Source organism: Myotis lucifugus, unplaced genomic scaffold (assembly GCF_000147115.1).
Source record: "Myotis lucifugus unplaced genomic scaffold, Myoluc2.0 scaffold_324, whole genome shotgun sequence".
Taxonomy (NCBI): domain Eukaryota; kingdom Metazoa; phylum Chordata; class Mammalia; order Chiroptera; family Vespertilionidae; genus Myotis; species Myotis lucifugus.
This window is the reverse complement of record NW_005871372.1, coordinates 962,783-985,057: the sequence shown is the minus strand read 5'-3', so window position 1 is coordinate 985,057 and position 22,275 is coordinate 962,783. Positions and strand designations below refer to the sequence as shown.

Sequence of the window (22,275 nt, the reverse complement as noted above, 5' to 3'; positions counted from 1 at the left end):
TGTACATTCCCTGGGATATGAAAACCTGAAGGAAAATTTAAATGTCCGGCTTGTTTTGTCGTCTGGAAGTCAGACTGCATTTGTTGCCGCTAGATAGTGTTAGCTGTTTAGTCATCTGGCACGTTTTGAAAGATCACATCCTGTTTTTGCAGTACAAAACCAAAGCTCGAAAGAAAGCTACACTAAGGGTAGGTGTTTTGTTTTTTAAGCCGTTGGGAAAGTTGGAAGACCTTACAGCAGTGCTCTTGGGTTGTGAAGTGGCAAATAGCTCTGGGAACACATTCCTCCAGGAACAAAACACTCCGTGAAGAACCTGTTGCTGCTTGAGCTGCTCCCATTTTTTTTCACCTACCCAATTTCTCAAGTGGGTGTTGAAAAGTCGTCTTAAGTTGTACATAGGGAAATGGGTGAAAACCAGAAGTAGCTACCAAAGCAGACGTGGGTTATTTCTTGTTTTTAGAAATGTCACTTTTTAAAGCTAATAACTGGCCTCTCATTTGGAAGTGGGTGTTACGGTGCCTCTAGCAAAATTTTGCACTCGGTGCTCGATATAATTATTGAGACTAATTACTGTCTGCTGACTTCCTTTTGAAGAGGGAGGGGAGGGCCTGGCTCTCAAACTTCATAGCTTTAAAATCTCCCAAAATGGGCTCTCTCGATCAGCTCGGTGCACCTTACCTACATTTCCCATTTTCCACCCAATAATAGTCCCCAAAGTAGCGCTTTATTAGAGTCCCTTTCCCTTGCAAAGGCTTCCCTCCCACCCCGTCAAGTGTTTATATCTGAGCCAGATGATTTTCAAAGATCCTACCCTTTCTTGAAATACATAATGCTTCTGTCCGCCTGGCTTTCTGTGATCTGTCACTACATTCTCTCACAGTTCTTTATGCCTTCTCTGAACTTTTAAAAAAGAACCTGGTAGTTGTAGACCTATATGTTTTAAAACATTTAAATTCGATAGCATAAAACAGAATAAAAGGATAAAAAGCTGTACGTTAAACGCTCGGTAAGATTTCCTAAAACAGACATCTGACCAGGTCAACATTTGGTATGAGTTTGTTTGAAAGATGAAAAGCAACGCGCTTTGTTAGTTCATTTTGAAATCCGGGAGAGAAAAGACGTAGAAGTGCCTCAAAAGTTCACTCAGTTCCTAAATTGCTTAAGAATCCCACGGTTCTCAACCTGGGGGTCGCGACCCCTTTGGCGGTCAAATGACCCTTTCACGGGGTCCTTGCCTAAGACCATCCTGCATATCAGATATTTACATTACGATTCATAACAGTAGCAACATTACAGTTACGAAGTAGCAACGAAAATAACTTTATGGTTGGGTCACAACATGAGGAACTGTATTTAAAGGGCCAGAAGGTTGAGAACCACTGGCTAATGTAAGGAAAGTTGTCAAAACCAGCCCTTTTGGAGAGGGAGGTCGTCGTTCCATAACAAGTGCCCCACAAAGACCCCATAAGCCAGATTTACAAAGCGGTGCATTTTTCACGAGTTCTCTAAGCCCAGATGACCTCTCCCCTCCCCCTACCAAGCTAAAGCCCTTTTGCTATGGAAGGAACAATGCAGAAATCTACATCAACAGCTCAAAACTTCAGTGGTGGGCACGGGCGTCGCGTCACAAGCCTGGGCTAAACGGCTCACGGGCTTGGCCGGGGGGCGGGAGCAGGGTTAGGCCGCCTGGGGGCGTGGCAAGGGGACCGGCCGGGTTGGGAAGAGGTGCCCCGCCAGTCCGCCCCCCCATCGTCCGAGGTTAGGGAGACATGCCCGATCCTGCCCTCCGCCTGACGCTGGGGCGGCTTCTTTCTTCGAGAACTACATTTCCGTCTCCTTAGCTGCTCTGAGGTTCAGCAGAAGGTCCGAGACAACCCGTGGCGGCCAATCCTGGGGCTCCAGAGGCCCGGCGTAGGCTGGAGCCGTTCAACCGCTTCCCGAAGGCCTGCTTGGGGCCGCGCACACCTCCTGGGCGCTGATTGGTCACCCTGTGGCCCCGCCCCCTCGGCCCTGCACCGCCTCGCTCTCCTTTGACCTCGATTTCAAGCCAAGCGCTGGGCAGCGGTTGGTCTGGCTCCCCTGAAGCTTGGGTTCGACGTGCCCAATGAGGAACGAGCTTCGCGGGGGCTGTCGGGAAAGGCCGCCGGCCTATATAAGGAGTTTGCTGGGCGTGTTGTCGCGCCCGGGTCGCCCTGCGGTTCTTGGACCGGGGCTGTTTGGGAGGTTTCCTTGGGCTCGCTGAAGCGGCACCTGGGAGACGATGGCGGAGGGAGATAATCGCAGCACCAACTTGCTGGTGAGTGCCGGCGTTCGTCACGCGGGAAACGGGCGGAGCTGCGGCACGTCGGTGGGCTCGACCTGGCGGTGCTGCGGCCTCGTGTTTATAACCCCCGGCGGCCCGGCCCTCTCCGGGATTCCTGGCGCTGGCGACAACGTCTGCTCCTCGGGCTTCTTGAGTAGCTTCTGCTTGGCGGTGTCTAGTCCCCCGGGGGAGGGGAGGGGAGGGCGGGCGATCAGATCGCGAATACGGGTTGAGGAAGAAGGGGGGCTGTGGCAAGAGGGCCGCGAGGGGCCTGTCGAGCGCTGTTGGGGCCTAGGCCCCAGTTGTATCGCATCTCTCCGCTTTGATCTTAACCGGGACGCCCCTTGGTTCCTTTCCCCCATGCGCTTGGGCAATGGGTGGAGGGTCAAAGGGCTGTGGCTGAACATTTCTGTTAGCGCTGGCAGAGCTGAAAACGGCAGAGAGGCAGCGAGTTCACCGTAGAAAGAGAAGTTGGTGGGAGGGGGTCCAGCTGGCAGGACAATGGGAGGGGAGGTCCAGGCGTTTGTCTGGAATTTGTACGTCTGGGGGTCGCAGGACGATTTCAGAATAAGCAGGGGTCCGAAGGAACTGGAGTGAGGTTGCGTCACAGGTGGACAAATGTGACCTCACTGTGGATTTCACGGCACAGAGCTCTGGTCAAAAACGAGAGAAACCGGTGCATGTTCTCCGTTCCCTTTTCCCAGGGAAAGGCAGGCCACACACCACACCACAGTGACTAGAAGGAGCAAATAATTTAATTTTTGGCTTTTGCTTTTCCAATAGCCCAGGTGCTGTAAGGGATTAAGAGACTTTGCAGGGTAGTTTGTGTTCTAATAAGCCCAGGTGCTGTAAGGGATTAAGAGACTTTGCAGGGTAGTTTGTGTGTGCACTTGTTTTTAGAAATGCATGACCACACCCACCCACACACCTCCCTCTACCTACCTACCTACCTCTATAGTCAGCCCCTGCCAGGTTCCTTTTAAGAGGATTGATCAAAGCACGGAGTTGAAATGACAGGTCCCGGACTGGAGCTCAAACACTCTTTCCAGCAGAGCAGTGTAACTTGAAGGAGAAAACGTTTTGCCACTCCACATTAGCTCATCCTAGAAGTTGACTTGTCAGATTTTCGGAGAAATTTGAAGTCTAACCAAAATGTCCTCATAAGTTTAAGAAGCGCTGTAGAAGATGTATACATTTATTATTTGGTAAAAGCAGTTTTCCTTATTTGTGCAAATGATGTCAACATCTAAATGATTCCATTACACAAAGAGCTACTTGAGAATTTTATTGAGCGCTGTTCAGGGAGAGGCTGCCATCCTAATGGACTTAGAAGTTGGGGTTTAAATCAATGAAATGACAAAACAGCAAATCAATTCTAACCACCTGAAATGAGCAAATAGATCTAATTTTATACTGTGGGTACTGTGCTTGGTAGTGCATGACTTTGGGAAAGTTGGTTAATCATTCTTTAATGTAAAGTGGGTCTTAATTATCCCTACCTTATGTGAAGAGTAGCCCAGTTCTTAGACTTGGAAAGTGACCATTAAATTATTTTTTTTTTTCTCCACTGATTTTTGTCATTGGCACCAAAATTTTAGAGGTTTTTTTTTTTAGGAACTAATTTGTTTAAAATAGTGATTTGGTTTACAGCTGTTTTCTATATTTGATGTCTTAGAAGAGTTTAATTCTCTAGGATTAATTCTCAGGAATGTTGAGAGTAGTAAATGATGGCTTTAAATATTGGTTGTATATAGGCTGCAGAGACTGCAAGTCTGGAAGAGCAGCTGCAAGGATGGGGAGAGGTGATGCTGATGGCCGATAAAGTCCTCCGCTGGGAAAGAGCCTGGTTTCCGCCTGCCATCATGGGTGTGGTTTCCTTGGTGTTTCTGTAAGTGAGCTATTCAATTCCTTAAGGTTGTGTTTGTTATTAATAAGGAATCAGGTACTACACAGCTTCCATTCTGGAAGCGTCTTAAGTCTTTTGTAATGCATAATCTGTAAAGAATGCCTTTTCTTAGCGCAGTTTGCCCAGTTTTTAGAACTTGTAGTACTTTGTGAACTCGGTAACATAATGCAGTTGAATAAATCAGTGATTCTCAAACTGTTTGGCCTTAGAATCCTTTACACTCCTACAAAGTATTGAAGACCACAGAGAGCCTTATTCTCTTGGTATTTACATCGCAGCTATAATGTCATCATGTCATGAAGCTTCCAGAAAACCACTTGTGAGAAAATTAGAATGAAAAGGGCAAATAACATCAGAGGAATAAGTGAATAAACATCTTCACTTAGGAAAAGTGACTCTGTTTTTCTAACCTTTATTAATTTTTTTTTAAACAGGAATATCTATTATCTAGATCCATCTGTTCTATCCGGTGTTTCCTGTTTTTATGTTTTGTGCTTGGCTGACTACCTTGTTCCCATCCTGGCGCCTAGAATTTTTGGCTCCAATAAATGGTAGGTGGCATGATAATTTGGCATTCTAATTTCTGAGAAATTACCCTGTTGGCTGTGATTAGTATTCTGTAACTAATCACAGAGAAGTATCTAACCATCAGATACCTAGGGGTTAGATTTATTGCTTTTATATGAAGAGTTTTTTTTTTTTTAGCTCATTCATATATAAATCATTAATTTCCAGTACTTATATAGCTCCACTAGAGGCCCAGTGCATGAAATTCGTGCACAGGTAGGGTCCCTAGGCCAGGCTGGCAATCAGGGCTGATCTGTGGGGGGACCGGTGGGGTGATCGGGGCCCCAGCTCTCACCGGCCTTAGCTGGCCTGGTGCCACCCCTGCCACTGCTGCTGGTTGGGGCCTGTGGGCTGGGGGCAGCTCCTGTATTGAGCGTCTGCCCCCTGGTGGTCAGTGCGCATCATAGTGACCAGTCATTCCTCTGGTCATTCTGCTGTTCAGTCAATTTGCATGTTAGGTTTTATATAGATAGATAGGTCTTTTTGTGGTCTGACATTTATTTTGACTTTCTTTGTAGACTTTTTTATTGAAGTGAGAGCGTTGTTTGTTTTTTTAGGTAAATATTTTACTTAAAATATTTTATCAAGAATTGTAGAACTCAAGAGCTTTCCATAAAAGTATTATCTTTATATTTTATATTTGTTTCCATTGATATTTAAGATAGTATATTAACTTCACAAGTTATTTTTGAATGAATACACAAACAGTAACTGGTAGATTTTTGTCCATTCATTTAGCAACTATTGAATGTCTACTTTTATGTTAGGCACTGTTCTGGGTGCTATGAAATATTTTGATTTTTAAGATTGGTCTTGTGTTTAAGGTTAAGATGTTGAGGCAGTGCAGTGGTAGTTAGCTTAATGACTAGCAATTATTTCAGAGAAAGTTCAAGTTATATATACAAGTGGGTTGTTAATTTCATTTATACCATTCTTTGAATTAGTCACGTACTGAGTTCTCAAGATATGTATAGTTAAGTGGCTAGGGATCATATTAAAGAATTTCAACTTCTCTCTTCTCTGTAATGTTCAGTTCTCACTTTTTAAAAAAAATATATTTTTATTGATTTCAGAGAGGAAGGGAGAGGGAGAGAGAAAAATAAATGATGAGAAAATCATCGATTGCCCTTGACCGGAATCAAACCTGGGACCCTTCAGTCCACAGGTCGATGCTCTTTCCACTGAGCTAACCAGCTAGGGCCAATTCTCACTTTTGACTGAAATAATGAGCAAAACTAGACATTGTAATATATTTTTTCTTCCTAGCTGCTATTCTCCCTCAGTTGTTTATTTAAATTTGATTAGTAGCCTACTTGTGCCTTTAGCTTTTTCTTCCCCTGGTAATAGCAAATTATTAAATAACTAGAGGCCCGGTGCACGAAATTCATGCACTGGGTGGGGGTGGGGGTGGGGGTGTCCCTCAGCCCAGCCTGCACCCTCTCCAATCTGGGATCCCTCTCACAATCCGGGACTGCTGGCTCCCACTGCTCACCTGCCTGCCTGCCTGATCATCCCCTAACCACTCCCTGCCAGCCTGATTGATGCCTAACTGCTCCCCTGCTGTTCTGATTGCCCCCACTCTGCCCTCCCCTACCAGCCCGGTCCCCCCACAACTGCCCTCCCCTGCAGTCCCGGTCCTCCCCCAACTACCCTCCCCTGCTGGCCTGATCACCCCCAACTGCCCTCCCCTGCCAGCCATCTTTGAGGGTGTGGCAGTCAATTAGCATATTCCCTCCTTATTGGCTGTGGGCGCTGCCATCTTTGAGGGCGGGGCAGTCAATTAGCATATTCCCTCCTTATTGGCTGCGGGCGCTGCCATCTTTGCGGCTGTGTGAGGGTCAATTAGCATATTCCCTCTTTGTTAGATAGGATTCTTAAAAGGAAGAATTTTAAATGTAAGCCCTTGGGTCTTTGAGAAAAATTGAGACATTGTTGAGGAAGTTTGCTTAAGTTATGGAATAATTAATTATGTTTATTTAAAGATGTTTTCCCATAGCATTATGGATGAATATTAGGAAGTGTCCTTTGAACTGAATTGTTTTTCACATTCAGTAATGAATTATACTGCTATGTTTTGGGCAAGTTTGTAACAATGCTGTATAAAAATTTAACAAGTGCAATCAGCTTCTGACCTTGACGTTATCAGCCAGATGGCATTTTAATCTGCTAATTCATAATTCCGGGAGGAAAGTTTTCAGAAATAAACACTGAGTTTCATGGTAAATCAGTTCGTGGCTCTGTCTTATCAACAGAGCAGTTTTATTGTTTGTTCTTTATGGGGAAGGAAGGACACTGTTGCATGGCCACAATCCAGCCTTGACCATGGGCAACATATAAGGTCGAAATTGTTTACAAGAAGTTCCAGGGCTCAGCAGAAATCCTCTTACTGTATCTCTCACTGCAGTTTCACAGGGATGAGAACTAGAGGAGAGAAGATAATACATCCCCCAGCTTAGGGCCTACTTTTTTGTTGTTGTTAATCCTCACCTGAGGATATTTTCTGTTGCTTTTTAGAGAGAGTGAAAGGGAGGGAGGGAGGGAGAGGAAGAGAGAGAGAGAGAGAGAGAGAGAAACATCCATGTGAGTGACACACATCGACTGATTGCCTCCTGCATGTGCCCTCTAATAGAGCCAGGGATTGAACCTGCAACCCAGATACATACTCAACCAGGAAATTGAACCCAAGACCCTTTGGTGTGCGGGCTCTAACCATTGAGCAACACCAGCCAGTGCAGATCTGCTTTTTAATAGCAGCCATTGTATCTGTAATAACAAAGACAGTACAATGGCAATTTTTTGTTTTGTTTTTGTTAATTCTCACCTGAGGATATTTTTCCATTGATTTTTAGAGAGACTGGAAGGGAGAGGGAGAGACAAAGAGAGAAACATTGATATGAGAGAGACACATTGATTGGTTGCCTCCCACACAAGCCCTGACCAGGGATTGAGCCTGCAACCAAGGTCCATGCCCTTGACTAGAATTGAAACCAGGACCCTTCAGTCCTTGGGCTGACGCTCTATTCACTGAGCCAAACTGGCTAGGGCTGAAAATTTTACATTATAAATAAAAAAGGGCTTTCTTGGAGGATCTTTTTGTATTTTTACTGCTGTTTTGTTTATGATTATATTATCCCCCAGTGGGACTAAACTTATATTTGAGTTGTGTGTTGCTACCTTGGCATCAAATGTATGAAGCCCAGTTGAAGGTATTATGCTGTGAATGCTAGTAGTTACTATCTCACAGAAAAGTTCTCAAATACAGTTGTTTGGTAGAAACTTCACATCTTCCTCAAAATAGTGGGACACTGGTGGGCTACAACCTAGGATTCACTAGGATCTGGAAAATAATAAAGGAATAACCCTAGCGAGTTTGGCTCAGTGCATAGAGCGTCGGTCTGCGGACTGAAGGGTCCCAGGTTCGATTCCAATCAAGGGCACATGCCTGGGTTGCAGGCTCGGTCCCCAGTGGGGAGCATGCAGGAGGCAGCCAATCAATGATTCTCTCTCATCATTGATGCTTCTATCTCTCTCTTCCTCTCTTTCCTCTCAGAAATCAATAAAAATATTTTTAAAAAAATAAAGGAATAGAGAAATTAATTTGCACCATAGGTCGTGATTTCTGCACAGCCTATAGTAGTTTGAGTCTGTCATTAACCAAATGTGGCTTTAGAACGGTAGAGTACCATTACTTTGTACATGCACACGTACAAGTATGTTTATGTAAAAACTTATTCCTGTGCTATCAGTATCAGAGGTGTTTTAATGGTACAAAAACTTTTCACCTTTATAAGTAATGATGAATCATTGTTTTCTATTTAGATTTTCTTTAGAAGATAGCTTTTTAAATATGAGAGGATGGTGTATTTCTGTTTACTGTAGAGATATGCTTATAGTGAAGGGGGAAATTCTTTTTCTAGGACCACTGAGCAGCAGCAAAGATTCCATGAAATTTGCAGCAATCTAGTAAAAACTCGTCGCAGAACTGTGGGCTGGTGGAAACGCCTCTTCACACTAAAGGAAGAAAAGCCGAAAATGGTACTTTTTTTGTTTTGATTTATTCAAGTAAAGCAAAATTTTAAGGTTGAGTCAGTTTTTACTTCAGTGTAATATAATGATAGCCTTTTTGTTTGAATAGTTATAGTTTGATATTTATCATCCATTGCTTTAATTTCTTTTGAGTGTATTCATAAATGCATATCTGTATTAGACTGAGTCACTAGAAGGTAAAATTACATTTAATTTGTATTCTAGTAGAGTGAAATCTTTCTCTTTTTTTCTTACTGAAATAAAGTAAGAGACATATACTTAGAAAGCATTTATTTTCTATTTTTAAAATTTATTTATTGAGCCCTGGCCAGTTTTGCTCAGTGGATAGAGTGTCGGCCTGTGGACTGAAGGGTCCTGGGTTCAATTCCAGTTAAGGGCACATTCCCAGGTTGGGGGTTAATCCCCAGTAGGGAGCATGCTGTGGATGGCTGATAAATGATTCTCATCATTAATGCTTCTATCTCTCCCGTTCCCTTCCTTTCTGAAATCAATAAAAATATATTTAAAAAAAAAAAAAAAGCCCTAGCTGATTTGGCTCAATGGATAGAGCATCAGCCTGTGGACTGAAAGGTCCCAGGTTCGATTCCAGTCAAGAGCACATGCCCAGGTTGCTGGCTCGATCCCCAGTAGGGGGCATGCAGGAGGCAGCTGATCAATGATTCTCTTTCATCATTGATGTTTCTATCTCCTCTCCCTTCCTCTCTGAAATCAGCATATATATATATATATAAACAAAGAAAAAGGATATGATTTCTTTAAAAAAGAGGTAATGGATGTTAACCTACAAAAAAATTTATTGATTTGAGAGAGAGAGAAACGTAGATTTGTTGTTCCAATTATTTATGCATTCATTGGTTGACTCTTGTATATGTTCTGACGGGATTAAACCCACAACCTTGGAGTATCAGCATGACACTCTAACCAACTGAGTACCTAGCCAGGGCTAGCATTTTTTTTCTTAATTCAACTTACTGTGTGAAGTTATTAATTGTAAAAGCTGTATCCTTTGTATTATAAACTATTTAATTTAAATATAGAATTACAATAGTTCTATGATGAATCCAAATTCTATAAAGCTGGGCCTAATGGAGTTTTCTTTGTTTTTTGTTTTTTTGTTTTTTTATGTGTGGGGTTTTTGTTTGTTTGTTTTTTAATATGTTTATATTGATTTCAGAGAGGAAGGGAGAGAGAGATAGCAACATCAGTGATGAGAGAGAATCACTGATCGGCTGCCTCCTGCACACCCGTCCTGCACTGGGGATCGAGCCCACAACCCAGACATGTGCCCTGACTGGGAATCGAATCATGACTTCCTGGTTCCTAGGTTGACGCTCAACCACTGAGCCATGCCGGCCGGGCTCTGTGGATTTTATATACTATAGATAGATACCAAGCATTTTTAAAGAAAAGTGGTAATAAAAACTGAATCATTTTCCAACCTTTAAAACGACTTTCTTAGTCTGTTTCGAGGAGTTAATACATTCTTATTATTTTCTTTATTAGTACTTCATGACCATGATCATTTCTCTTGCTGCGGTTGCTTGGGTGGGACAGCAGGTCCACAACCTTCTTCTCACCTACCTGATAGGTAAGTCTTTGAGGGCACAGGCACATTCTGGGCAATGAAGTCTAAGGAACTTAAACAAACATGTGTGTGCTTACCAAGTTTAAGGCACTGATCAAGGGACTGTGGGAGTCTAGAAAGATCTCTAAAACCCAGGTCCTTGTTTGTAGGAAGTTTGTGGTCTTGTAGGAAGTTAAGACAAAGAACATCATAACCAGGAAGAAAGAAATGTACAGGAGGTAAAAATAAGCAGTGTGTGTCATCTGAGGTTGGGAGGTATGATGGTTGAAGTTTCTGGGATATAGATATCAACAGAAGTAATGGATTTCATATAGCTTCCTCCCATTAGAATGCCTAATAGACTGGGAAACTATCTTCTCTAGAATGTATTAACATTTAGGAAGTGAATTATTGCCTTCTTAACTTTGTTTGTTTGTTTATTTTTAAGTGACTTTCTTACTGTTGCTTCCTGGACTAAACCAACATGGAATCATTTCGAAGTACATTGGAATGGCTAAAAGGGAGATGAACAAGCTTCTTAAGCAAAAAGAAAAGAAAAACGAGTAACGCATCTTCTTTATTCAGTGTGATTAATGGAGTATACATTGTGCGTGGGAACAGTTTCTGTTACCTGGATACTAAAGTGTTACAGAAGTAGCTCTTTGCTCTCACGCATTCTGCCCTTAGTTACTAGAAATTCAGACTTGCCACACAAGGCTTTATACAGAGTCTTCATGTCAAGTGTATCTGGGTGCATTCTCATCAGTTGGCCTTATATGGACAACTCATGAATACAGCTTGTTTTGATTTTTCTCACACAGGGTTGATTACTTATAGGCAGCTTCCTTTAAAATAATATAGTGATGAACTTCAATCTATAGTACAGTTAAATGACTTTGGATAATTGTTCAAGTTGATCTTTGCTTTAGCTAGATATAAGGTGTAGTGGTCTGTGGCTATAGGAAACTGGTTGTACCGTCTCCTTCCCATTCTGCTTAAAAAAATGTCCAGCTTCAAGAATATAGAGACCAAGTTTACCACTTCAATGAAGAGACCAATTCTGTTTCTATACCATGGAGAAGCACCCTCATGAAATAAAATGAAACTAATTACATGCCCTAGTATGTATTGGTTTCTCCCTTGTGCAAAACTGAGCAACTGATCCTCCGAAATGGGGAACCTGACAGTTTTAGAGCTCTTGTCCCGTTGCATTTAGCTTTCAAGTTAGTAGGTCCTAAAGGCTTTTTAATAGCAGGCTTCCAAAAGCTTGAATTTAGGATTTTTAGCATACTTTAGTTTCAGATTTTCAGCTGTCTAAAACTAAAGTACATAGAGATGAAGACTCGTGCCTATGACTTTTACTCTAAGACCAGCTAATAAAGGACAAAAGTCTTCTTCCTGTGTTTCATCAAGATTCAGTAGAAAATAATTTTCTCCCACTCATTTTTCAGTTCTCATTTTATGGTAATGTTGGCTGCTTGGTCCCCATAGATTGGGTCTAGGAGGTGGTGACTATGCTGGCATCTGACTGTTTTTCCTAGATATTTCTCTAAAGATTATAAGGGCTGTTGGTGAGAGCAAACTTGTGTACATGATAGATGGCCTTAGGTCTATAGCGATGTTCTAACTCTTGGAAAGCGTTTTAGAATCATTTTCCCTCTCAGTAGCTAGATATTTAGAGTAGTTGAAATCTGTGGAATGAACCTTTTAAGGGCCGAAAATGTGACATATTTGGAAACAATTCTTTAACTCTGATTAACTAGCTGTAATATAGTTCTGTGAATTTATTGCACTGATGCTGTAAAACCTGGATCTTGTGGTATATCTGTCCCTACATAAGTGTTTTCTCCCCTTCAATATTGCTGTCAACAGTGGCACCCATGTAGCATATGTTTGAGTTTTTTGTTTCATACTACAAGCTACCTTAATTTACATGTGTTTCCTCATTGTAAATAAGCCTGTCTTCTTATCTGGATTTTTTGTGTGTATACATGTTCTACCACCTACTTTTGTGATTTTAATTCTGTATTACTCCTTCTACTTCGTTTTGTGAAAAGGGGAAAAATAAAAGCTGGTATCCCTTTTTGTGTCCTGTTTCTTTCTACCTTAGCCAGTATAATATTTACTTGAGTGGATTTATGGATCTGATTAATGAACTATCTTGTGTGATCAATACATGCCTATAAGGTACTCTTTAAGAACAAAATAAAAGGTTTAAATTTATTCATTCAGCAAACATCCAGGCAAAATGCTAGATGCCAAAGGAAATGAATAAGTGATAACCAAAGATGATGTGTGAGAAGGCCAACCAGGGAGAACAGGCAGGGAACAATGCAGGCTCAAGGGAGAATGCCTGCCATGGGCACCTCTGTACCCCAGGGTACACGAGGTGCTCAGTAAGTAAGTGGTGGGTGACTTGTATGTACTTTAAACTTTTTTTTTTTTTTTTTTTTTACATTAGAGCTCAAATTGGATGTTTTATCATTGGACCTCACTGTCTACTTAGTGTATCCTGGGAACAGATTCAATCAAATTACATTCTGAGGCCTACATCCACCCCCCACCCGCACCCCCCACACATACGAAAAAAATGTATGATCCTTCTTTGGAGCCTCTTGGGGATTTGTTGTAATTCCAAACAGGGAAGTCTCAACACAAAATCACCATCGTTGGTTGCCTGATACTTGGAAATGCTGTATTTATACCATGCAGTTGTGATTACATCTCAGGCTGGCCAGTCACACTGGCTGGCTTCCTTCCCATGCCAGTCTGGCTACGCCTGTGCCAGTTATGACCACAGCGAAAGTCCCGTTTTGACACTTGCTTTGGCATTACTTCCAGTGATGGTCCTATCATCCCAAATGCACAAAATGTCGAGAGGAGGCTATTTGGAGATAGTTGTGCTAAAAAGAGTAAAGATTTGGTAGTTTTTAGGTCAGGTGCTTTAATGCCGATTCATCTTCCACACAGTTGCCATTTGTTTAGCCTCACCTGAGGATATGTCTATTGATTTTAGAGAGGAAGGAGGAGAGAGAGAAATATCGGTGTGAGAGAAACATTGATTGGTTGCCTTCCATATACGCCCTGACTGAGGATTGAACCTGCAACTTAGGTGTGTGCTCTGACCAGGAAAGGAACCTGCCACCTTTTGGTGTATGGGATAACTCCAACCAACTGAGCTGCCCAGCCAGGTCTAGTTGTCATTTAACAATCAGATCATGATCAATCCTATTTGAAGCCCTCTCAGCAGGTTCCAGTTTGCCTACAGCATAAATCACAAACTTGTAAGGCAGTTTATACCTGGCCATCTGCTCCAATTCTACTCCTCTACCCTACTTCCCAATTCCAACACAGCCATTCTGAGACTTCTGTTCATCTTTATTCCATGCCTCCTAGTTCTTGGAGCTGTTGTAAAGCTAGAATATCTGCTGCCCATTCATCCTAACATTTCATGGTTCAGGTAGACCTAGATCCAACCCCCCACCTTTTTTTTTGACTTTTAAAACTAAAAAAATAAAGATTGAGTCAATTTAAGATTGAACTTCGTCTTCTCATTTGTGAAGTAGGGGTAATAGTATAGATCTCATAGGTGCAGTATATGATCTCATTTGTTTTGTGGATTCAATAAATTAATCTACAGGAAGCACTTAGTGGCAGTCACGAATTAGAAGTTGTTAGACTTCACAACACATCAAATTGCACTTCCTCTGTGAAAGCTTTAGCAACATCCCAGGCCACCTCTGCATTTCCACAGCACTTCATATTGGCAAACTAATGGCACATTGGCTGGTATTGTGTTAAGACTTCTGTCTCAAGGCAGGAACGTACTTTTGTCCCCTCACTACCTGGTACATGATATTCTGTTAAGTGAATGGGTGAATGAATTAAGTGTATAAAGAGATAGTGGATATTGCTATTTTCCTATTTATGATAAAGCTCTTAAAGTGAATTTATTCACTTAACTCCCCACTATTGCTAAGGCTCTCAAAGTGAATTCCACAGTTTTAGCAAACAAAACATGTAAGTGCAGAGGAACCAGTTCTTCAAGGAAATGTTCATTTAAAAAGCAAATGGTCCTTTGTAATATATATTTAGACAGAGAATTCTATATCCCTGAGATCTCCAAATTGGGAGCTTTGCTTTCCTGCGGTTCACTTAGGATTTGAGAAGTGGTGTGTTAGGCAGAGGCTTTATACTAAGGAATGTTAATGTTGATGAGCACTCGCTCTGCCTTACCCTCACAATAACTTTTTTTAAAAAATATTTTTTTTATTGAGAGGGAGGGAGAGGGAGAGAGAGAGAGAGAGAAACATCAGTGATGAGAGAGAATCATTGATAGGCTGCCTACTGGGCAATCAAGCCCGCAACCCGGGCAAGTGCCTGACCAGGAATCGAACCTGGGACCCTTCAGTCCTCAGGCCCATGCTCTATCCACTCAGCAAAACCGGCAAGGGCTCCTCATAATAACGTTTAAGAGGCAGGTATTATTACTATCCTCAGTTTATATCTGAGGAAAGTTCAAAGAGGATGAGACATACAAACTGGTTCTTGTCCTGGTGTAGACAGGCAGATAAAAGCCACCCGCTCCGAATCCTGAGTGTTTATTTAGAAACATTTGTGACTTTCTTCCAAATGTTTTTTCCCAGAACTCACAAGAAACGCCTGGAGCCCTAGTAAATAATTTCTAAAATTTAGGGAGGGTCAAAGAGGAACAACAGATTACAAAAAATATTTTTGACTGCTTTGAAAATGTAATGTATACACACATTTCAAACAACAAAACAAACGTATAGGGAGAAAAGCAAGTCTTCCATCCCAGTTCCTAATGCCCTTCCCCAGAGGTAATAACCGATTTCTGTGGGTCTTTCCAGAGACACTATAAATACGCAATATTAAAATTTATTCTAAATGGTGAAGTTATTGCAATAAAAATTAGCAAACATAGGCCCTTGTTGTCAGTTTTTTATTTTACAGATTAAGTGCTAGAAGGGAATGGACCAGTGGTTCTCAACCTTCTGGCCCTTTAAATACAGTTCCTCATGTTGTGACCCTCAACCATAAAATTATTTTCGTTGCTACTTCATAACTGTAATGTTGCTACTGTTATGAATCGTAATGTAAATATCTGATATGCAGGATGGTCTTAGGCGACCCCTGTGAAAGGATCCTTCGACCCCCAAAGGAGTCGCGACCCACAGGTTGAGAACCGCTGGATGCCTTCCCTCTCTATCCTCTACCCATGGCCTCACCTGGTAAGGTCGATGCTATCTACTCTCTATTGCCCATGCCTGAGGAGGCTCCACCCTTTACCCCTCCTTCCACAGTCTTTCCCCGCCGGGCCCTGGTGGTGCTTTGAAAATCTCGCGAGATCCTGCCCGCTTCCCATAACTCCGTGCGCTCGCCCCTCCCGTTCTCTTTCCGCCATCGGTCCGTGCCGGTGAGTACCTCTGCCTGGGCAATCCAGCGTCATCCGTCGGCTATCGGCGCCATCCTGCAGTCTGAGACTCGACTTCTGTGATCTGCGAGGATGCTGGGCCGTGTCTGGGCCGAGGATACGGGCCTTGAGGAGCCTGGGCAGGCGTAGGGGAGAGTCGGGCTCGGTGCCCCACGCTCAGTACCCGGGAGCTGCCTTATCGGGCCCAGGCCGCAGCGCGGGCGGGAACCGGAGAGGCGGTCGCCCCGCGCGGTCAGCGGCGCCGGGATCTCCCCGGAGTGGCCGAGGCGGCGGGAAGCGTTGGGCACGGGGACTGTCGTGGGCCGCGCATTGCTGCGGTCGCGCTGGGGGCTAGTGAGGCTGGGGACTCGGCAGGAAGTACTGCTGGGGAGGCAGGCAGTTCGCTGGGAACTAACCTGCAGCTTCGGTGCTCGAGGGCTTCCCCTCCATCACTCGGTTGAGCTTTAGGAAGCAGATTGGATCCCTGCCAACCTGTCTGGCGCTTGAAGCTTGATCTGGATTCCGTCCTCACTTTGCAGAACTTGGTCAAAGTGTCTTGCAGTTTGTGCCCATGCGGAGCGAGTCCGCTCTGGTGCACTGTTCGCCACTGGTACACTTCCTGTTGCACACAATGTTCTATGGCACAGAGACCGACGTTTTCTCTTTAATAGTCACGGGTGTTGGGTGGAAAGTAGTATCTTTTTGTAAATTAGGACAAGACTAACATTGGGTTAGTGGATCAAGGGACAGTGTTAGTACAGGGGCTGCTGGGTTTCAGAAGTCAGGAGAACGTTGTCGGTGACTCTCGGCTCCCGTGCGGAATAGCGGACGGACCGTGTCTGACATTTTCGTTCAGGTAGCCGACATTCCGCTGGGGATCCTGGGGAACAGTCCTGAGAAATAGGAAAACTTGGTCATGATAGAGGCAGAAAAAGGGATGTGAAAGGACTGGGTGCTTGTTGACGTTAGCAGTGACGGTAAACTCTTGTCTTCCCTGAACAGCCATAATGGTGCGCATGAATGTCCTGGCTGATGCTCTGAAGAGTATCAACAATGCCGAAAAGAGAGGCAAGCGCCAGGTTCTCATCAGGCCGTGCTCCAAAGTCATCGTCCGGTTTCTGACCGTGATGATGAAGCATGGTAAGTTGCTGTGTTCTGTGTGCCTGGGGACTGTTGGCGATGGATCTGGGCTGTGCCTGGAACAGCCTGGAGAGATGATGCTGTTGAGGAAGCACTGAGGATGTTAATTAGGATGGTTGGAAGGAGAGGTGAAGTTTGTGACTTGCTCTGCTAGGTGTTTGGGGGTTAAAATGGCCCTTCACCTGCGATGAGGCTCCTGAGCTCATCCAAGAGCTCCTTGGGATGGAAAGGGTGGTTGCATGGCTTGGGCGCAGGGTTGCCTTTGGAAGTGGGAAGGTCTGAAGGGGCAAGGGCACATAATCCACTTGGAAGAATTGCAGGCTGGGTTTTGGGTGCTGCCCCCTGAATTTTCAATATTACTTACGCTGTAAAGATTAGTTCTGGTACAGAGCCACTTTCTTTCCCTAAACTTCTTGGAGAAACGATAACTGAGATGCGGGAAAAGAATCTAGTAGGCAGACAGCAGGAATACTAGGAGTGTAAATATTTAGGTCTCCCAAATTGATACCTGCCATTTAATACAGTTCGTTATGTTCTGTAGGTTACATTGGCGAATTTGAAATTATTGATGACCACAGAGCTGGGAAAATTGTTGTGAACCTCACAGGCAGGTTGAACAAGGTAAGAATTTAGTATTTTCCACCTTTAAGAATTATCTAACGTGGTTTGACGTCTTGTAATTGCCCTTGTAAAGCTGAATAGTGGTGGTGTGCTTGTTTTACCTAGTTAGGTGAAGACTTTAGGAATTGATTAAAATCATTAAATTTTATATCACATTTTACTTGCATTTGTTCTCCAGGATTGCACTTGCTGTAGAATTGTTGACCTAGGGTTTGTGGAGTGTGGGCTGTCTAAAGGGAGATATGGGAGGGTTGGGGTGAACCTGGTGGTACTGGTAGTTGAATGTTACTGTAGTGCCTGCCTCACTGGCTTGAACTTGGGTGGCCAAGGCCACTAATGCTCTCAGTGTATAAACTTTTGTGCCTTCCTCTCATGGTGATTGTGTTGGGTTTTTAGACAGAATGGGGTTCTCTATCAATATTACTACTCTATTTGCTGTGTGTGTCTGAGGTCTGTGTTCCCTTTCAGTTTGAGTTGTCAGCATAACCTAGTAGATCTATTTGATTTATTTGGCTTTGTGGTTTAACTGATTGCAGGTATTTTGGGAGCAGGTGTCTGTAAGCTAGTCAGGGTCCCTGAGCTACTACCCTGCTTTCTGTTCATGTTTGTAGCTTTCAGATTTGCAGGGAGTCTGAACTCCTGTAGTCCAACATACATAGGGGCGGGGGCTCAGAAATTGATTCCTGGTTAGAGGCAGAGGTCAGATTGATTGGTAAGGTTATTTCCTTATCCAGATTTCTTTTACAAAGTTGCTCCCTGTAAAATGAACTTGCTTCATGTGTGGGTAGACACTTGGTGTTGGATGAAAACTTCTGGATATGAGGCCTTCATGAGAGATTTGAAGAGTTGTCCAGAGTAACTAAGTATGTTGTTTTATTCTAATTGTAATCATTAGACCACAACCCCAAAGTAAGATTTAGATTCACTCTTTGTTCTTGAAGTGTCAGTGTTTTTCCTATTTTTTAGGAATTAGGAAGCTGGGATCTGAGCTCTGTTAAGGTCTCTCGGTTACTTAGTAACCAGTGGGAGACAGTTTTATAGCATATCTTCAAACTGTCCTCAGAAGATTGCATTTCTATAAAATTAAAACATTTCTCTTTACATTGGAGAAATGCTGCGTACCAAATTCTTCTTGAACATTTCGCTGTACGTAATAGTTTGAGAAGTAAGTTTGAACAGAGCATTTCCCTAATGGAACTCATTTGTGGCATTCTTGTTCTGTGGTATACTAGATTGACAAATTCTGGCTAAAAGATAGGTTCTGCCACTTTGCTGTCTGACCGGGCAAAACCAGTATCAGTTTCTCAAGATTCATCTGTTAGGGAAGGGTGTGCTGGTAGTTTAATTCCACTAGTTGAAGGAGAGCAGCTTTTCTGCTGGAATAAAAAACCTGGGTGCTGTGGAGTGGAGGCTCAGAAAGGTCTTTCGCTATAGGTTGCTTAGAGAACTGATTTTCTCTCTCACTGTATCTTTTTCAGTCCAGTGTGGGATTGCCCTTGGCAATCAAGTGGCATCATAGCTGGTAGGATATGAAAGGAGTACTTGAGCAGGTTTCCTGAGAGGCCTGCTTTCTGTTTCTGTGGGTTCAAATCTCTACCCGGGGAAGTGTAATTCCTCCAAAACTTGAATGAGCTCTAACCTCATAATCTTTCGTTTTACTGTTAAGTATCTTAGAATTTTTTAATGGTTGTCTTGTGTGGGTGTGCACACAACTGTCTACCTGTTTTCTTAGTCCTCTGGAGTTTACACTTGGATGATACTAACCCTTTGATGATACTAATTCTCACATTGTTTCTTGTGTGTGAAATAGTGAGGGCCTGCCTGCATTGATATTGTTAGGAGTTCTGGTGATTTATAGAGCACTGGGTCATATTGGGCTCTTATTAAAGACATTTTTTTCCAGCTTGCATTTTCTAAACCCAGCTAGTTTAGTCAGATCTTGTATGAGCCCCAGGGCAAACTCATGTAGCTTGTTAGTGGAGGTTTGAACATACATTGTATTTTAGGATTTGTATGTGATTGCATAAAATACTGTGCTTTGGCTCTTGGGGAACTTGTACTGGTAGAACAGTTGGCTGTGTCTCAGTAGCAAACATGGGATAGCATTAAGTACTGCCCTTTCTGATTCCCATCCATTTTGTCAGATTAGTTTGGGAAAGTTTGCCTGGGGTTGTAGGATAGTGTGCCTCAGAAATGTTTAGTGGTACTTTATTGGTGAGGAGCAGTGAATGTTCTTAGATTTTAGGATAGTGCCTGTGGAGTTTGTTTCTTAGGAATTCTAATATTTTGCATATTTAGTATATAGATGAAGGTTTTGAGACCCTACACATTCATGCCTTACTATGAAAAAAAAAGTTTTGACTTCTTTTTGTCTCAGAATTTGTTCTGTGACAGCCTTCCAGCCCATGGGGGAATAGTGCACACTGGTGACCTAACACTGCCATGTGTGTTGCCTTGTGTTCTTTTATTGACTTTCTCAGTACTTTGTTTTTCTTCCTGGGCTGGCATAGTCATATCTGTATATTTTTCAAATGGTATTTATATCAAATATTGTACAGAATAGTTATCCATTAAATTTTGAGTTGATTGGTTTACATGACTGTTAAGCAATTATAAATACTGTTTTGTGTTACTATTTTTTTATTATTGATGAAGAATGAACAGTGTTTTATGTTATGTTTTTACAGTGTGGAGTAATCAGCCCCAGATTTGATGTGCAACTAAAAGATCTAGAAAAATGGCAGAACAACTTGCTTCCGTCCCGTCAATTTGGGTGAGTCGATTTTCCTCAGTTAAAATAAGTTAAGACTAAGATTGCTGTGATGAAGTTCGATGAGCTGAGTTGTTGTTGTTGCAGCAGTAGAAATTGTCTACCTTCCCAACCAGCTTGACTCAAGGACTTGGCTCATGTGTAGCTGCATTACACGTGTTAGGGCTAGGATTCAGATTCTGAGAGGATGTGAGAGCTGAGGCTGAGAGACAGCAGATTGTATCCCCATTAGTGTCTACTCTTTTTGTTTATGTTTGATGTGATCCCCTCCTAAGGCCGAATTGCTAAGTGGCAGAAACAAGTCCATCAAGTTTATAGCAATGCTTTGATGCTTAAACTCCATGTCGGCTTTCCTGAGAGCAGAAAGTGACATTTTGAAAATAAGGAATGCAGTCTTTGCTTTCAATTAAGCTTAATAGCATTGTTTCTCAGTGTTAGCTCAGGGCAGAGCTGTGTGGCTGAGGTCTCTGGATCGAAGTCTTTTATTAGTTTAAATATTTTTATTGATTTCAGAGAGAAAGGAAGAGTGGGGGAGGGAGAGAGAGAGCCAGAAACATCGATGAGAGAGAATCATTGATCGGCTGCCTCCTGCACGCCCCACACTGGGCATCAAACCTACAACTTGGGCATATGCCCTGACTGAGAAATGAACCATGACCTCCTGGTTCATAGATCGATGCTCAACCACTGAGCCATGCCGGCCGGGCTGGATCTGAGTCTTGTTTCCGGTGCATGGCCAGCTTGTGGAGCCAGTGTTAGTTTCTGTGTCTGTTACAGGAAGATGACTTAAGCACTGATGAATGTTGGTGCCTTTCTGTACCAGAAATTGGCTTTATGTTGAACTATTTAGGAAAAACTCACCAGCATTTTTTTTTTAACTTTCTATAGTTTCATTGTACTGACAACCTCAGCGGGCATCATGGACCATGAAGAAGCAAGACGAAAACACACAGGAGGGAAAATCCTGGGATTCTTTTTCTAGGGATGTGATACATATGTGGAAATAAAATGCCTCAAAGGACTCTGGTGCTTCACTCAGTCGTTTTGAACTTGACAGCAGAGTGGCAGGAGCTCCTGCGGCGGTCGCAGCCTTTGTGTTATTTGGTGAATGCCGTTTCCCTGAAGTGACCAAGAAAGTCTTGTGATAACTCACTCATCACGCTCATGCTCAGCAGTGGATGGCGTCCGGCCCTGGATGGTTGCATCTGGGTTGGGGTCCAGGCGGTGAAGCTGTCCCTTTCTGGAAGGAGTGATGCCTTTCCTGTTTTTAGCTTGACATAGTGCTCATTTCAGGCCCTGTTGTTAACTGTCCTGAAAATACGTGGTTAACTATGACAGCTAGAGCCCACAGCTCACTAAGACCCATCTCAAAGTAAATTTGGATGGCCTGTCAGTAGCATTTTCGCAGTGTGTTTGTAAAACGGCATTTTAAAAACTAGTTTTACTGTAAACCTGTCACAACTGTATTCCTGGAGTTGAGTGAATGAGTTTGCTGGACCATTTTACCTGGAAATGCTTATAGAGAGGGCAGGCTGGCTTCTGTGAAATAGATGAGGGCTCCGCTCCCCTTTTATAACATTTTGTGTTCAGAATGTTATAATTTTAACATGTAATTGATACGAAGTGAGTGGAATTTTACCCTTTGTAATAAGTCTTTGAAATCATGTATATTGTACATTTATTTACACTTAAAGCACACTTTAATTGGGATAAGCCACTTTTAATTAACCACATGTGGCTGGTGGTTCCATATTGGACAGCCTAGATTAGCCTCAATATTTTGGTAGTCCTGTGGGTCTGGCCAAGGAGAAAGGAGGCTTGGAAGAGAACCCAGGTACTGTGCACCTAGCCAGCTATTGCCTGGCATGGGAGTGGAATGGATGGGACAGCTCAGCCTTATAAAACAGGATAGCAGCTACTTTTC

At 43.0% G+C, this 22,275-nt stretch overlaps 2 protein-coding genes across 6 annotated transcripts; both read left to right on the top strand.

The window, feature by feature from the left end:
• The first annotated feature begins 2,153 nt into the window (after positions 1 to 2,153).
• On the top strand, positions 2,154 to 12,469 carry ARL6IP1 (ADP ribosylation factor like GTPase 6 interacting protein 1). Of its 2 annotated transcripts, XM_006100685.3 has the most exons (6): positions 2,154 to 2,296; positions 4,057 to 4,190; positions 4,643 to 4,759; positions 8,693 to 8,810; positions 10,326 to 10,410; positions 10,835 to 12,469. In XM_006100685.3, the coding sequence occupies exons 1-6, from the start codon at positions 2,261 to 2,263 to the stop codon at positions 10,951 to 10,953; spliced, it is 609 nt and encodes a 202-aa protein (XP_006100747.1). In that variant the 5' UTR covers positions 2,154 to 2,260; the 3' UTR covers positions 10,954 to 12,469. The 2 variants fall into 2 exon arrangements, with proteins under 2 accessions (XP_006100747.1, XP_014321604.1); XM_014466118.2 differs by lacking the exon at positions 4,643 to 4,759.
• A 3,249-nt stretch (positions 12,470 to 15,718) lies between these two features.
• Positions 15,719 to 21,373, top strand: RPS15A (ribosomal protein S15a). Of its 4 annotated transcripts, none has more exons than XM_006100684.3 (5): positions 15,719 to 15,823; positions 16,823 to 16,960; positions 17,502 to 17,581; positions 20,269 to 20,354; positions 21,240 to 21,373. In XM_006100684.3, the coding sequence occupies exons 2-5, from the start codon at positions 16,828 to 16,830 to the stop codon at positions 21,331 to 21,333; spliced, it is 393 nt and encodes a 130-aa protein (XP_006100746.1). In that variant the 5' UTR covers positions 15,719 to 15,823; positions 16,823 to 16,827; the 3' UTR covers positions 21,334 to 21,373. The 4 variants fall into 4 exon arrangements, with proteins under 4 accessions (XP_006100746.1, XP_014321603.1, XP_014321602.1 ...); XM_014466117.2 differs by lacking the exon at positions 15,719 to 15,823 and adding an exon at positions 15,946 to 15,964; XM_014466116.1 differs by lacking the exon at positions 15,719 to 15,823 and adding an exon at positions 16,054 to 16,072.
• Positions 21,374 to 22,275: the final 902 nt, after the last annotated feature.

Bases quoted from the DNA above. Each gene is read 5' to 3' on its own strand.
- ARL6IP1 (XM_006100685.3), top strand. From the start codon at position 2,261: ATGGCGGAGGGAGATAATCGCAGCACCAACTTGCTG. The intron at 4,191-4,642 runs GTAAGTGAGCTA...TTTTTTAAACAG, and splicing joins GTGGTTTCCTTGGTGTTTCT to GAATATCTATTATCTAGATC. The intron at 10,411-10,834 runs GTAAGTCTTTGA...TTTATTTTTAAG, and splicing joins TCTTCTCACCTACCTGATAG to TGACTTTCTTACTGTTGCTT.
- RPS15A (XM_006100684.3), top strand. From the start codon at position 16,828: ATGGTGCGCATGAATGTCCTGGCTGATGCTCTGAAGAGTATCAACAAT. The intron at 16,961-17,501 runs GTAAGTTGCTGT...TATGTTCTGTAG, and splicing joins GACCGTGATGATGAAGCATG to GTTACATTGGCGAATTTGAA. The intron at 17,582-20,268 runs GTAAGAATTTAG...ATGTTTTTACAG, and splicing joins TCACAGGCAGGTTGAACAAG to TGTGGAGTAATCAGCCCCAG.